Source organism: Carassius gibelio, chromosome A3 (genome assembly GCF_023724105.1).
Source record: "Carassius gibelio isolate Cgi1373 ecotype wild population from Czech Republic chromosome A3, carGib1.2-hapl.c, whole genome shotgun sequence".
Classification (NCBI taxonomy): Eukaryota; Metazoa; Chordata; class Actinopteri; order Cypriniformes; family Cyprinidae; genus Carassius; species Carassius gibelio.
The window spans coordinates 15,625,548-15,639,177 of record NC_068373.1 but is presented as its reverse complement, the minus strand read 5'-3'; the positions used below and the strand labels follow the sequence as shown (position 1 = coordinate 15,639,177).

General features: G+C 36.4%; 2 protein-coding genes across 2 annotated transcripts; one reads left to right on the top strand and one right to left on the bottom strand.

Annotated features, from left to right (window-relative positions):
• Positions 1-671: 671 nt before the first annotated feature.
• Positions 672-5,687, bottom strand: LOC127948873 (chitobiosyldiphosphodolichol beta-mannosyltransferase). Its single transcript, XM_052545678.1, has 13 exons — positions 5,366-5,687; positions 5,105-5,182; positions 4,911-5,014; positions 4,673-4,821; positions 4,506-4,595; positions 4,248-4,358; positions 3,975-4,096; positions 3,842-3,880; positions 3,155-3,214; positions 2,944-3,054; positions 2,723-2,837; positions 2,568-2,643; positions 672-1,495 (listed from the first exon to the last, which is right to left on the bottom strand). Exons 1-13 carry the CDS (start codon positions 5,637-5,639, stop codon positions 1,358-1,360), a joined length of 1,467 nt encoding a protein of 488 aa, XP_052401638.1. The 5' UTR covers positions 5,640-5,687; the 3' UTR covers positions 672-1,357.
• A 3,770-nt stretch (positions 5,688-9,457) lies between these two features.
• Positions 9,458-13,040, top strand: ca3h16orf89 (chromosome A3 C16orf89 homolog). Its single transcript, XM_052545664.1, has 8 exons — positions 9,458-10,035; positions 10,679-10,831; positions 10,912-11,062; positions 11,146-11,263; positions 11,408-11,570; positions 11,661-11,765; positions 11,885-11,962; positions 12,589-13,040. The coding sequence occupies exons 1-8, from the start codon at positions 9,867-9,869 to the stop codon at positions 12,690-12,692; spliced, it is 1,041 nt and encodes a 346-aa protein (XP_052401624.1). The 5' UTR covers positions 9,458-9,866; the 3' UTR covers positions 12,693-13,040.
• The last annotated feature ends 590 nt before the right edge of the window (positions 13,041-13,630 follow it).

Below are 13,630 nucleotides of genomic sequence, written 5' to 3'. Positions count from 1 at the left end.
TCGGAATGCAGATAGAACCTTATAATTCCAAGGGGACGATATATTGAAAAAAATCTAATATTTAGACATCACGGAAGTCTTTTTCTTTAAGTTAAATAGGTTAACGAACACATTTTTGCTGAGATTCTTGTGGGCGGGACTCAATACTCTAAAGTCATAGTCATATGATTTGACGCTGATGCACAGTCAACCCGGCAGGTGGCGCTGCAACCACAACCTGTGGACTAACACACACGAAGAAAGGCACTATGGAAGTCACTCATGCATCTTCCGTAGTCTCTAGGAATAACAGCAGCGAGCAGACTTAAAAATATGAACTATACACATCTAATGACAGTTAAATAAGGGGAAGGAATGGGCCGCCATAAAAGAAAGGACGTCTTACACACCTTTCAAATGAACTTCTTCGCTATGAGTCTTTTGAATACATTTCCATGGGATGTGAGAGTAAAACATTGCAACATGCCCTTAATGCATTAAGAAATTACTCAGGCTGAAGGACAATATTAGAAACTGCTTAGCTAACTGTGACAGCAACAGTGCGTTAGTGTGTGTGGAGGAGCTGGACTGGGAAAATGTGTCTGCTGAACAGCTGCAAAGAATACAAGCCAGCACCATCATTGCCGAAGGTGACACAAAACCCAGGGATATTTGCAGGAACACACACAATATAGTTTCAGAGGTCATTTATTTTCATTCAATGATTAAAAGGTCTCTGAGTCATGTCTGATCAAATGAAATCATGAAGTTTGAGGAGTTTTGAGTAGCATCACTGTGTTTGTTTGAAACAGATGTGGTATATGATCCTGATATAACTGCATGTTTGGTGAGACTACTGAGTAGGCTTCTGAGCGGCAAAGTAGAAGAAGAACATCCTGATACTGTACGTAACCCTCAGACGTATGACTGCTTCAAGAAAGAATTAGGTAGGTTTCATATCATTAATATTCTATTCTATTACACTGACGATGTCAAAATGTTTTCATAATTCCTCATTCTCCATAATGAATACAATTATTCTTTTATTTATATAAATGGCTGGACTGAGACATATCGTTATGAAAGATTATTGTGTTTCCATACAACCGAGCCTCCACTATAGAAATGATCAAAATATATGACAGAAACTTATCTCTTTGTAATAAAGAATTTATTTACATAATATTTACAAGGATAGTGTGCTTTTTATTCTCATATTCAAGTCTTTCCCAATTGCATTGCTTGACAGCTGATTGTCCTGTTGTGGGGACAGATAGCTTAAAAACGTGTACCCTGTGCAAATACCTGACAGTAACTTTCCATTGAACGGGAGTCAAAGGATTTGTGAGAACGATACATAAACCCATCACCCAGACAGTCAGTCGCAGTGCTCTTTAATAAGTGGCAGGACGTTATGGTCCCAGTTCTCATCCCAGCGCTGCTGCCCGCTTTCCCTGAGATTCTTCCTGAAGATGCCCAGTTTCCCCTGATCACTAGGGAAGTCTGAAAACAGGAGCTACAGAGATAACAGAATTAGTTTAATAACCATTTACCACATTTATATTAGCAAGATCGAGTAACCTTGACAGCTAGTGGTTGAAATGGGTACTGCAGGCCACATTCAAAATATTGTGTCTGCTGCTGCCTCCGTAGACCAGGGATAGGCACCTCCGGTCCTGGAGGGCCACTGTCCTGCAGAGTTTAGCTCCAATCATAATTAAACACACCTGAACGAGGTAATCAGTGTTTTCAGGATTACTAGATAGATACAGGCAGGTATGTTTTTATGAGGGCTGAAGCTAAACTCTGCAGGATAGTGGCCCTCCAGGACCGGCACTCACACCGGTTGCCAGATTGAGGAACATAAGGAACAAGCGCAAGTGACCATGGAAGGCAACAAGGCACTGTACGCTGATGAGTTTGTTTATCTGTGTTTTAATATGCCTCTGATCAAACAGCTTTTTAGAAGGATGCTCAGGGTTTTTAGGTCCGGTAGACTCTGCGATCTCTGACCCAGTTTGTTTTGCTGCAATACGCCACGTTTTCTGCCAACTGGCAACCCAAGGTGTCAAAACACTATTGGTAAACTGGCAGTGGGTGGAATCACAGAGACCAAAACAAAAACGCATATTCAACCAGGAACACACATTTCAAAGTTGGCTGTAGGACTGTTTCTTGGAGAAACAATAATGTGAACTTAGTTGACAATTAGAAATCTCCAAACTTTTTCTTTTTCTAAAATATGGCCATTTCAAGAGAGAGATGAACATTGTGTGAGTGAATTATGTAGGTCTGTGCAGCTCTAATGCACATCAGTATTCAGACAGACCATGGTGTGTGTGTGTGTAGTAGTGGTGTCCCATTTCTTAGGGAAATATTGTCACCCCTACCACTTGACCCTCTGTTTCCAGGGGTAGATGAAGGGGTATAAAATAGAATTGGGATTGGGCCTTAGCATGTTTCTTAAATATATGCAAACATATAATGGTATTTTTATGCAGTATTATGTTTTTTTTAAAAACATACAAATCTTGATTTTGATTCTTGAAAGTCATATAGAGCAGTTTTTTAAACAATAGATGTCTTACCTTTAACTGTTCAGACAGCTCCTTGGAATCTTTGAAAATGAGGCCATTTTCCTCATGTCTCACCAGCTCATGCAAGCTAACAAGATACAGATAATGAGCAGATGACACCTTACATAACCCACACCCACTATAAAAGACCAGTCTCACAATCTTACCACTGAAAGTGTATGGCACAGACTGGCAGACAACAGCCAAACATGTCGACCACTTTCATTGGAAGGTCAAGACCACTGGAGGATTTGTGCAAGCAGACCCCAAGATCAGCAGAACCTGTTCCAAAACCATCATACTCATGTAAATGCATGTGTTTTGGGTCAAGACACTCAACAATTCCTGGTCTATGAATTTTATAATGCTGTTAAAGAGATCCTCTCACCGAGTAAAAGTGGATAATCCTCTGCTTCCAGCCATGGAGTGCAAATCTTGATATGATGAAATTCTTTGGAGTCAATCAGCTTCTTGTAATACTCCTTCTGAGGACCCTTACCTGTATTGATAAATCACAGTTTTTGAAACACACAAACAGAGGCATTGGTCCACAGCTGATTTTATGGACATTTACACATAGTTGACATTTCGGTGTGTACCTGTAATCACACAAACCAATGATGGAAGTCTGTGTCCCGCCTCTACAAACTTCTCATACCCTATTGGAGAAAGAAAGAAAGAAATCAAATGGTGAAGATTCCATGGTCTAATAAATTTCAATACATAAATATACAACTGTAAATTACAGAAAGAAATTGTGGTACAATACAGTTAAAAAATGTGAGTTTGGGAAGGTTAATATATAAATAAAGTTTTTTATTTATTTATTATTAAAAAGTAGTAAAAACTATAATATTGTAAAATATATAAATTTTTTTACTGTAATATATTTTAAGATTACAAAGCTGAATTTTCAGCAGTCCCTCCTGAGTCACATGACCCTTCAGAAATCATTCTAATATGATGACTTGGGGCTAAAGAAACATTTCTGACTATCAATGTTTTTATATATATATATATATATATATACACATACACACACACACACACAAATCATTAAACAATTATCAAAAAATAAAACTGAACTAAATATTTTGTCACTTTAGATCAATTTAAGGCATTCTTACTGAATATATGTATTAATTTAAATTTATATATATATATATATATATATATATATATATATATATATATATATATATATATATATATATATAATTTATTTAAAAATCTTACTGACCCCAAACAATGCAGTAGTGTATATGGAGAGAAATAATAATAATAACCTTCAAGAGCTTGTAAAAGAACTGAGAAGTCTTCATCCTCTGAACATAAAAACATAAATAATGAAGAGTTAGGATATTTCAGTTAAAGGAATGAAGGATAATATCCCTGTAGCTCAGTGTAGACAGCACTGACCAGTCCAGCTGGTGCTGCTGATAAGCAGAGCAGGACGTCCAGCAGAGCGCGTCACAGCACCTGTCTGAGTATTGTGCTCTGTGAAGGCTGTCAGTTCCATGTACTCCTTAGTGACACCAGGACTAAGAAATTATAAAGAGGAATGTGTGAAACATTTAGAAAATGGCAAAGAACAAGTTGCGAGGGGATATTATCCTTTTCAGAAAACTTTTATACTAATATGTGTGTAACCGCAAGGAATGGGGACAAATGGTTCTACCTGAAAATACTTACCTAGGCCTAAATGGTAAGTAAGTACTGCCCATTCTGATAAACAGCTCATGTTGAAGCTTCAGAGGCGTTTCTCTAAATATCGGTGGTGGCTTGTCATATAATGTGGTTGCCCTAAAATTACAAAACTGATTAACTGACTTGTCTTAAAAGTAGACTGTTTTACTAATATTATTATTAGCTGTTAATTTAATGTTTATTTATCAATAATAATAAATGTGAATAAAATATTATCTGATTCTAAAGGAACACTAAACATACTCAATATTCCAGTTCTTCCGAAGATCTTCTCTCATTGCATTAGTGACACATAAGTTATGATCCGAGAAACGTCCAAAGAGCTTCTCGTACCTGCCAACAACACAATACACAGTTCAGACTATTTCAAACACGGCTCAAAACACACAGTGTCCTACCAGGATACTAACCATTTTGCCAACTTAACAATGAAATGATTCTCCCCATGAGTGAGAGCCATTATGGTGTATCCATAGTTGTGCCAGTCTATGATAAACTGGTTTCCCCTTAAACAACTTGCCACCCATGTCACTGCTATAGCTGGCAGTCCAGGAGGATTCTACAAAATGCACAGTGACTTAGAATTTCACTTTAAGATATCATAACATGTAAAAATGACTTCAGACGTTGCTTAATACAAAGAGATACCTGCATAAGGATATAGCCTTGGTCCTGAATCTTCATCAACACAGAGAACACCTGGAAAGACTGGAATATCACCTTTGATGCATACCTGAACATTCTGGGGCCAACTGAAAGGCAAAATGCAGTTCACATTCTTTATATCAGAATGACTGAGCATGGACTTTTGTGCTTTCTTTCTATGTATATATTTATATTACCTGTAAGCCCCTTTAGTTCTGAAATGGGAAGTATGTCTATCCTGTCATCCTCAATAATGTCTTGATGAGGTTTAGTACCTATGCGAGCAACATGCTAGTGTTAGAGGTGCTAAAAACCAGCCCTTTGACCTATGTATGTAAAGCATATCGAAGTGATTTAGTTTATTAGCATGCCTGCATTCAAAATGGTGGGTCATTCGACATCATGCATACAATCAAATAGTGATGCAATGTGAGGTGCATGCGTTAAAATGTATATACCAAGGAAGCCAATTAGGGTGACATTGTATCCGTGTCTGCTGAGAGAGAGCGCATGATACTGCATGCGAGGACTGCGCCCTATGTCTCCCAGCACCAACACGCAAACGTTCAAATGTGCAAGTTCATCTCGTCCCTTTAATCCACTGGCTAGTACAAAAATAAGCACAACTACAGCGACTGGTAGAAGAGCCCACGATAAGCTTAACCCCGACAAAAGTCCTAAAAGGACCAATGAAACTGTAACTACAGCTACTGCCGCATTGGCATCCGCCATTGTGTTTTCCTGATTATGACGTGGCTGCCGCTGGCTGAATGTATGGCAGGAAATTTAAAGAGACACGAACCACCTGCGAATAAGAACACGTAATTAAAATCACCGTACATTAATGTTTTTCAAGAGCATGTCAGTTCGTACATTTCTTAAATAATTTTAATACAAAACTGCCAGGCAGGTATGTTGAGACTAGCTGGAGTAGCTCTGTGGGACACCGGCCCTCCGAGTTTGAACACGTTCTAGAGCATGTCAGTTCGTAATTATATATATATATATATATATATATATATATATATATATATATATATATATATATATATATATATATATATATATATATATATATATATATAATTTTGATGTAAATAACTTCTTATTAATACAGATATTTTCATTTTCATCAGAAAGATACTATTAGGAACCAGAAGATGTATGGAAAGCTGATTTAACATTTTATCTATAAACCATACTAGTATAATTTCATGTTCACTACTTATTTTTTAGATACTAGTATATTTTACTAGTATCTATTTTTTTCACTGCCAAGCTCTGCCTGGATCTGGTTTTCCCGTTTTGCTGAGCGGTGCCAGTCCGAGTTATTTTCTGCTCATTGCCAGTTCATTATAGGGCTTTAAAGCATGATTTTCCATGGCCCTGACCTTCCGCATTATGCTATCTGATCCAATCAGAATGCATTGAGCCTAGCGTGAGAACAGAACAGACTGGGCATATGCCTAAGGGCGGGCGTACACGGTGCGAATTCGGATGGTCGGAAAATCGTATGTCCACGCACACGGCACGAGTGAGTTTATCTGAAAATCGTACGGACGAGATGATACACGACACGATTTTACAACCTGCGAATTCCAGAAGCAATCGCACGAAGTTGATAGACGCGTTCGACTTGAAGCACCGCTGCACGCACAGAAGGATCACTGTATGACATTACCGCGAGAGCGATAAGAGAGCACACATATCCAATGCATTCGAATCGCTCTCGCGGTACTTTGATGCCATACAGGTGATCATTCTGTGCAGCGCTGCTTAAGTGGAACGCGCCTAATATAACTGCTCTCCCTCTCTCATAACTGCATATAAAATATTGATACGAGCCGTGACTGTTTCCTACACGTACAGGTTATTTTTCAGCAATAGGAAACCGGGACGTTTGGTTACCCTGTATGTGTGTTCTTGTATATGGTTTATAAATATCTGAAATGGGTATTAAAATGTAAACATGGTTTATAAGGACAATTACTGTGCCCTCGTAAACCAAATGGCTTTAAAAAATACTATACGGTGTTTAATAGAAAATTTAAACATGCATTTTCCGTGATGAATAGAGGTAGTGTATGGGGATATACAGTATAGAATACCGTTATGTTTATGGAGAGTCCCTGTAAACTAACTTACATATGCGCGTGTGAGAGAGAGAGGGAGAGAGAGAGAAGGCATTGGAATACGTTGCTAGGAACATCATACAGCGCTCGCTCGCTGACAAACTTCAGCTGCCGTCTTCGTCTTTCTTCTTCTGTGGTTTTCCTAGTTCGTGATTGGTCAACTTCAGATAAATCAACAAATCGGCTCGTTCAACCGCACAAATGGCACGAATTCAAACCGATAGCTCACGAACTTTTTAGACATGTTTAAAAATGATCGGGAGGTCGGGAAGTGCTCGTAAGCCACTCTGCTCGGCTCGTAATTCATCGCAAATGATACGAGCCGCGACCATACGAGAATACGCGATTTCCACACGATTGAAAAAAATCGCATGCGAACTCGTACGACAGCAAAAATCGCACCGTGTACGCCCGCCTTAACTCCAGGTTCACACACTGTCATTATTTTAATGTGCTCTCATGTTACATTTATGCGCTCTCGCTGCTGCTTCTGCACTGCTTACACATATACACACTGCAAACGGAGTACATGTGAACCTGTATAATGTGTAACAAACCTATTTCAACAACTGATGCACCACAACAATTAATGAGCTCTATGAACAATGCATGGCAAAAAAGCAAAAAAGTCACTGGACACAGGATTTATTTATATATATATATATATATATATATATATATATATATATATATATATATATATATATATATATATATATATATATATTTTTTTTTACTATAGTGATTATTTTTTACTTATGTCTGTTCTAGAGACGTCACAACTTTTTGATAAAGCTCTAATTGGTTTTCTTTTGGAAATATGTTTCAAATTCATCCTGAATGCATTTATGACTGTAAAACATATATGTGTGCATCAAAAATTGTGATTAAAATTGAAATAGGAAAATTGATCAAAGATATCGCGATATGTTTTTTTGTCCATATCGCACAGCCATAGTTCATTCAATAAATACAGTTAACAATCTAGCGGGGTCAGTTATTATTATTATTATTTTTTATTTTTTATTTTTTTTTTTTTTTGCAGTGGGCCGTGCAAACATATGTGTTTGGTTGTGTGGGGCGCTAGTTGCAAAAGGTTGGGAACCACTGTATTAGACACTTTTTGTAATTAATACTATGGTATTAATTACTATAGTAACTATTCTTATCTTACTAGTCAGATCTGCTTTTTCACTCGTCTTATGTTATGAATAGTCCAAATGGCTACAGTTCAATTCATTTCAGAGTTCAATTAAAAAATGTACTAGTAAAATAAAAAATAATACTAGTAAAATTTCGAATAAGTACTAGTATCTATTAAATAAGTACTATTATTTATTTAATAGGTACTAGTATCTAATGAATGAGTACTAGTTTTTAATAAATATGCACTAGTACCTAATGAATAAGTACTAGTATGTAAAAAAAAATAAGTACTAATATCTAATGGACAAGTACTAGTATCTAATACAAGTACTATTTAATAGGTACTAGTATATAATGAATGAGTACTAGTATCTAAAAATTACATAGTAGTACCCAACAAATAATTACTAGTACATAAAAATTAAGTACAAGTCACTAGTGACTAGCCTGATGCCAAAAAACCGAGAGACTCAGGAGAAGTTTCTTCCCCCAGGCCATCAGGCTCCTTAACTCAAAACCAGCCTCTTAACATCTTCATGTCTCCACTTAATGTTCACTTTATCAGTAAGATATTCATCATTCACTAACTCACATAGACACACTGACAGTGGCAACCTGTTTGCACATTTGCCTCTTGCATTCCTGTGTATCTTAATATTTAAGACAACAGTTTACTTTCATGCACATTGTTTTGCGTTCTATATTTAATTTTACAATATACATAGTTTTTATATTTTATTCTTATATTTGTATTGTTTACTTTTATTTCATTCTTATATAGCTATATGTATGTATATTTTCATCTGTGTTGTTTTCTTTAATAATTGCACTGTCCGTAGAGCCGACCTGACTCACATTTCACTGCTGGTTATATATGCTATATATAATTGTGTATGTGACTAATAAAAATCTTGAATCTTGAATCTAGTGGAATTGTATACTAGTCAAAACGGAATAGTAGATATCTCAATGATGGATCCCCATAGAAGTCAATAGCAAAAATGTTACATTTGTTACTAGTAACAATATAAAAGTTACTAGAAAATATTGAATTTAGTACAAGTATCTAATTAATAAATACTAGTACATCATGAATAAGAACTAGTATCTAATGAATAAGTACTAGTATCTAATGATTAAGTACTAGTATCTAATGAATAATTACTAGTAACTTTACAAAAGACACTATAAGAATAAAGACTACTAGTTAATGAAGAAGTATACTAGTAGCCTACTTAATGGACAAGATACTAGTATCTAAAAAATAAGTACTAGTAACGTTAATTTCGATACTAGTGCAGTTTATAGATTAAATGGTACAACAGCTTGCCATAAGTATCTAAAAAATAAGTACTAGTAACATTTAATTAGATACTAGAGCGGTTTATAGATTTAAAACGGCTTGCCATAGATGACGCAGTCACAATACAAGATTTCAGTGAACTTTTTAGAAAGAAAGAAACCTGGAAATTATTAAAAAGTCCAAGGAATGAGGAGAAATCCCACTCCGCAATAATATTCAAACTATGTGGTACCCCAGGGTTTACTTTAGCGGACCTGAGCCACGTGATGGGTTTGCTATGACAAAGTGCTTCCCCTTCGAAATAAGGAAAAGCTTCTGGATAGACCACTCGTCCATAACTATTTTCCGTGTTCATTTTGTATTCTCAGAGGTCTTAAAATGTGGTATCCTTTCGTTGTGCTTCTTGTTCTCTCGTCTACAATTGATGTATCAAACCAGGATGTGATTGATAACATACTAATAAGTTTATCCAAGGGAATTACATACTTTGACATGCAGGGCAGAAACATCAACCTGGATGGTGTTGTTGGATACCTAATACTTCAAGGTAAGCCACCATTTTACAGATTGGAAAAGTTTTTTTTTTTTTTTTTTTTTTTTTAATCACTTTGATTACTTGACTTTCTGAGTGCCACTGTACGTTTAAATTGTGAAACTGGTTCACTTTTTTAAAGATCATAAGTTACCGATGTCCCGGAAAAAAAAGCTCGATATTTTTTCTCTGATCTAGCTTTTCAACAAAGTCTTTCATTGCAATGGACTCGGCTGTAAAATCGAGCACTGTATAGTTTTTTTTTTTAGTTTTTTTTTTTATTGAATTTCTGTCAGTATTTTTCGTTGCGCAGTTTGTTGAGGTTCTCCTCGCGCAATCGATATTAACTTTTGGCGCCGGTTAACTAACATAATTTAAATTTCAGAAAGGGTTAATTAGCCTATATATCTTATATGTAAATGCAATAAAGGGAATGAACTGTCCCATAATGAACAGCAATCGCTCGAGCTAGCTGCGCACTGTTGCAATAATTACTGCGTCAGTTCAAGGCGACTGATTCTGTTCATATTTGGCGCATTCTGGCAAAATTAAATGTAGGTGCTAAAACCACCCAAAATCCACTGAGCTCAACATCTAAAGAAAACAGTGCATCAGTGATGTACCATTCTTCTTCTTTCTTCTTATATAACTCACTCAGCGCAGCTGCAGGAGGCAACGCGCACTTGGCCGAATTCAGATTTCCCGAGTCTCTCTCAGCGCGCAGCTGCTGTTTCTATGTTGAAGAGACTGAACAAGAGCCTTTCTACTGCTGTCATCGCTCTTCAGGAGTCAGACCCCAAATACTTCAAAGGTAATGCTCTCTGGGTGAAAATATATACATTCTAAACCATCTAATAATTGCACTAAATGCATTAACTGTTTCTCCTACAGAGTTTGAGCCCATTTTGGATAGTTCCTTTTGGTCCCTGCCTACAGAATGGAGCTCCACCGATCCCTCACTTGTTTATACCTCAGTGAGGTCTATGGAGTGCTATGATGAGCAGTTGAGTGACAAGTGCATAACTCTCCTTCTAGGAACATGGTAAGAACATTTTTGCATTAAAAAAACGGCATCAAAAAGCTCTAAGAATCACAGTCAGTATTGTAACTGTTATTTATTGAAAGGAAAGACAATGGAACCCCATGTATTGTGACGAAGTCTTGTAGAGACACAATGACACAGTTTGGATGTCCACACTATTCTTTGTCCCACCAGCTACTGTACTTCATGATAGGAACAATGGTAAGGCATCCCTTTAATCTTTACTGTAGTCTGTAGTGTTAGCCATTGATTGTTTACCTTTTGTTACGGAGAGAAAATATCATACTTTTCTGTTGCACCCTGAAGTAAATCTGTGTGGTTTCAGTCTGACATTTGTGTTCTCAGAAAGGGTGCTCCAAAATGCTCAAAGGGGACCTGAGATTGTCTCGTGTCAACATAACTGTGGAACATTATAAGAGAATCTTCTGCTCCAACATGATGAAAAGCAACCAGGATATTTTCAAAAATGCGATTACTGGCCAAATGCAGGACATCTTTATAGAAAACAGTTAGTATCAGCAACAAATTATTGGAGAAATTTTTGGTCACAGCTTATAGATAAGATCCACTTACTATATCTTTTTTTGTTGTTTTGCAGTCCTTTTATGTGGTTTAGTGGGATTCTCAGACTTCTATAACTTGGACTGGTTACAGTCTATTCTAACATGGCAAGACCAAGAAGCAGGCTGTTTTGGCAAAGAAGGTGAGTTAAACGCATTTTAAATGTCATATCCTTATGTTTAACAACTGGATATTAAAAAAATCCTTAAGCCATACAGGTGTAGATCAAACTGTATGTTGCATATTGTTTTCCCCACTCAGAGGATATCTCCCAGATCTTTGAAGAATTCTTGGATGCACCCCACAAACGGGTGAAAAGAAGAGAAAAAACACTGACAGGTGTTTGCTTGTTCTTGAAGCAATAGTTTACCCAAAAATTTAAATTTGCTTAAAAGTTACTCATTCTCAAACCATCCATGTAGATGATTTTTTTTCTTTAGAAACTCAGCATCACTTGCTCACCAATGGATATTCTGCAGTGAATGGGTGCCATCATAATGAGTCCAAACAGTTGATAAAAACATCACAAACGAGAAGTAATCAACACAAGTCCAGTCCATCAGTTAATATCTTTCGAAAAGAACAGTTGTGTATTTGCAATAAACTCATCAGGAATTTGTAAATTTAGTATCTCCTCCGAACCAGGAGAGAACTATGCACAGATCAAACACGGTTAAAAGGAAACTGTTTAAAAACTGTTACTTTTAACAGATGTTTTGGACTCTCATTCTGACGGCACCCATTCACTGTAGGGGATCCATTTGTGAGCATGTGACATAATGCTAAATTTCTCCATGATGTCTTATGAATAAAAAAACTCATCTACATTTTGGATTGTCTGAGGGTGAGTACAATTTAAGCTAATTTTAATTTGTAGGTGAACTATTCTTGTTGGGAATGAAAAAAAAAAAATAGTTGTCACATGATTATGTGTTTCAAACTAACACATTTGTTTCTTTCCATAGATGGCTGCTCAAGTCATATGACAGGAGTTGCAGTGAGTGCATTAGGAGGTTTTCTCAACTATTACCTTTCAGAGCAGGACATAACGAAGAGACCCATAATTTAAGGGACATGCTTTATGAGCTAATGGTTACAGACCCCAGTTTCCTTCTTTATCAGATTTTATAGATACATTTGGGATTTATAAGTTTTCTGTGAATGTGTAGTAGATTTAATGCTATGTAGGTAAAACAACATAATTCAAAGAAAGGCAGAGAAAGGTGAATTATCTTGGAAAACCAAGAAAATTTATACTTTTTTATCATATACATTTCTTATTCAGAAGAAAAATAACCAAACTATACAATTTTAATGATAATGAACTGTGCATAAAGTGTTAAATATAGGCATATTCTATTATTTTACTGCAAACAGAGGTTGGTTTAAATAAATAAAATGTTGTTGGTGAATATTTTATCTTAGTTTAAACTTTCATGTTTTTGGAGGGAGTGGACCCCTGTGGGTTCATTATTAGAGCGAATGCATGCTTAAAAATGCATGTTTGACTTCAGTCCAGAAACAGTATGATCTCTCCAAAGCTGCTTAGAAAGTAGACATGTTGAGATGTCTTATTAGTCAGTCCACCATTCATCCATGAAATCTTTTTTTCAGTCAGAAAACGGTGGCCTGTAATGAATATTTGCCCAATCTCTTGTTTCAATATAGCTATAGGATGTTTTATGATTACTCATTCCATCCTGTGACTTTTATCAGGCATGATTCATACGTGACGGTGTTCTTGCCAATGTGCATGCGGTCCTCCTCCAGAGGCGGCTCAATGATTGCAGGCACATCTTTTCCGTACACTAGAGGAGAGGGTAAAAATAATAATAATAATAATTAATCCCATGGAGAATCTCAGGCTTGAAAATTAATTAGCATCTCAGCTTTTAAAACCCAGCATTTCATCCCCACTGAATTAAACAATCAAAACAACAAGTAATCACTGGATTAGATTTTGATACTTTGCGTATTACTGGAGGATTACAGCTCTGCATTGACACA

Bases quoted from the DNA above. Each gene is read 5' to 3' on its own strand.
- LOC127948873 (XM_052545678.1), bottom strand. From the start codon at position 5,639: ATGGCGGATGCCAATGCGGCAGTAGCTGTAGTTACAGTTTCATTGGTC. The intron at 4,822-4,910 runs GTATCTCTTTGT...TGCATTTTGTAG, and splicing joins AAGGCTATATCCTTATGCAG to AATCCTCCTGGACTGCCAGC. The intron at 4,097-4,247 runs GTAAGTATTTTC...ATAATTTCTTAG, and splicing joins TACTTACCATTTAGGCCTAG to TCCTGGTGTCACTAAGGAGT.
- ca3h16orf89 (XM_052545664.1), top strand. From the start codon at position 9,867: ATGTGGTATCCTTTCGTTGTGCTTCTTGTTCTCTCGTCTACAATTGAT. The intron at 11,571-11,660 runs GTTAGTATCAGC...GTTGTTTTGCAG, and splicing joins GGACATCTTTATAGAAAACA to TCCTTTTATGTGGTTTAGTG. The intron at 11,766-11,884 runs GTGAGTTAAACG...TTCCCCACTCAG, and splicing joins AGGCTGTTTTGGCAAAGAAG to AGGATATCTCCCAGATCTTT.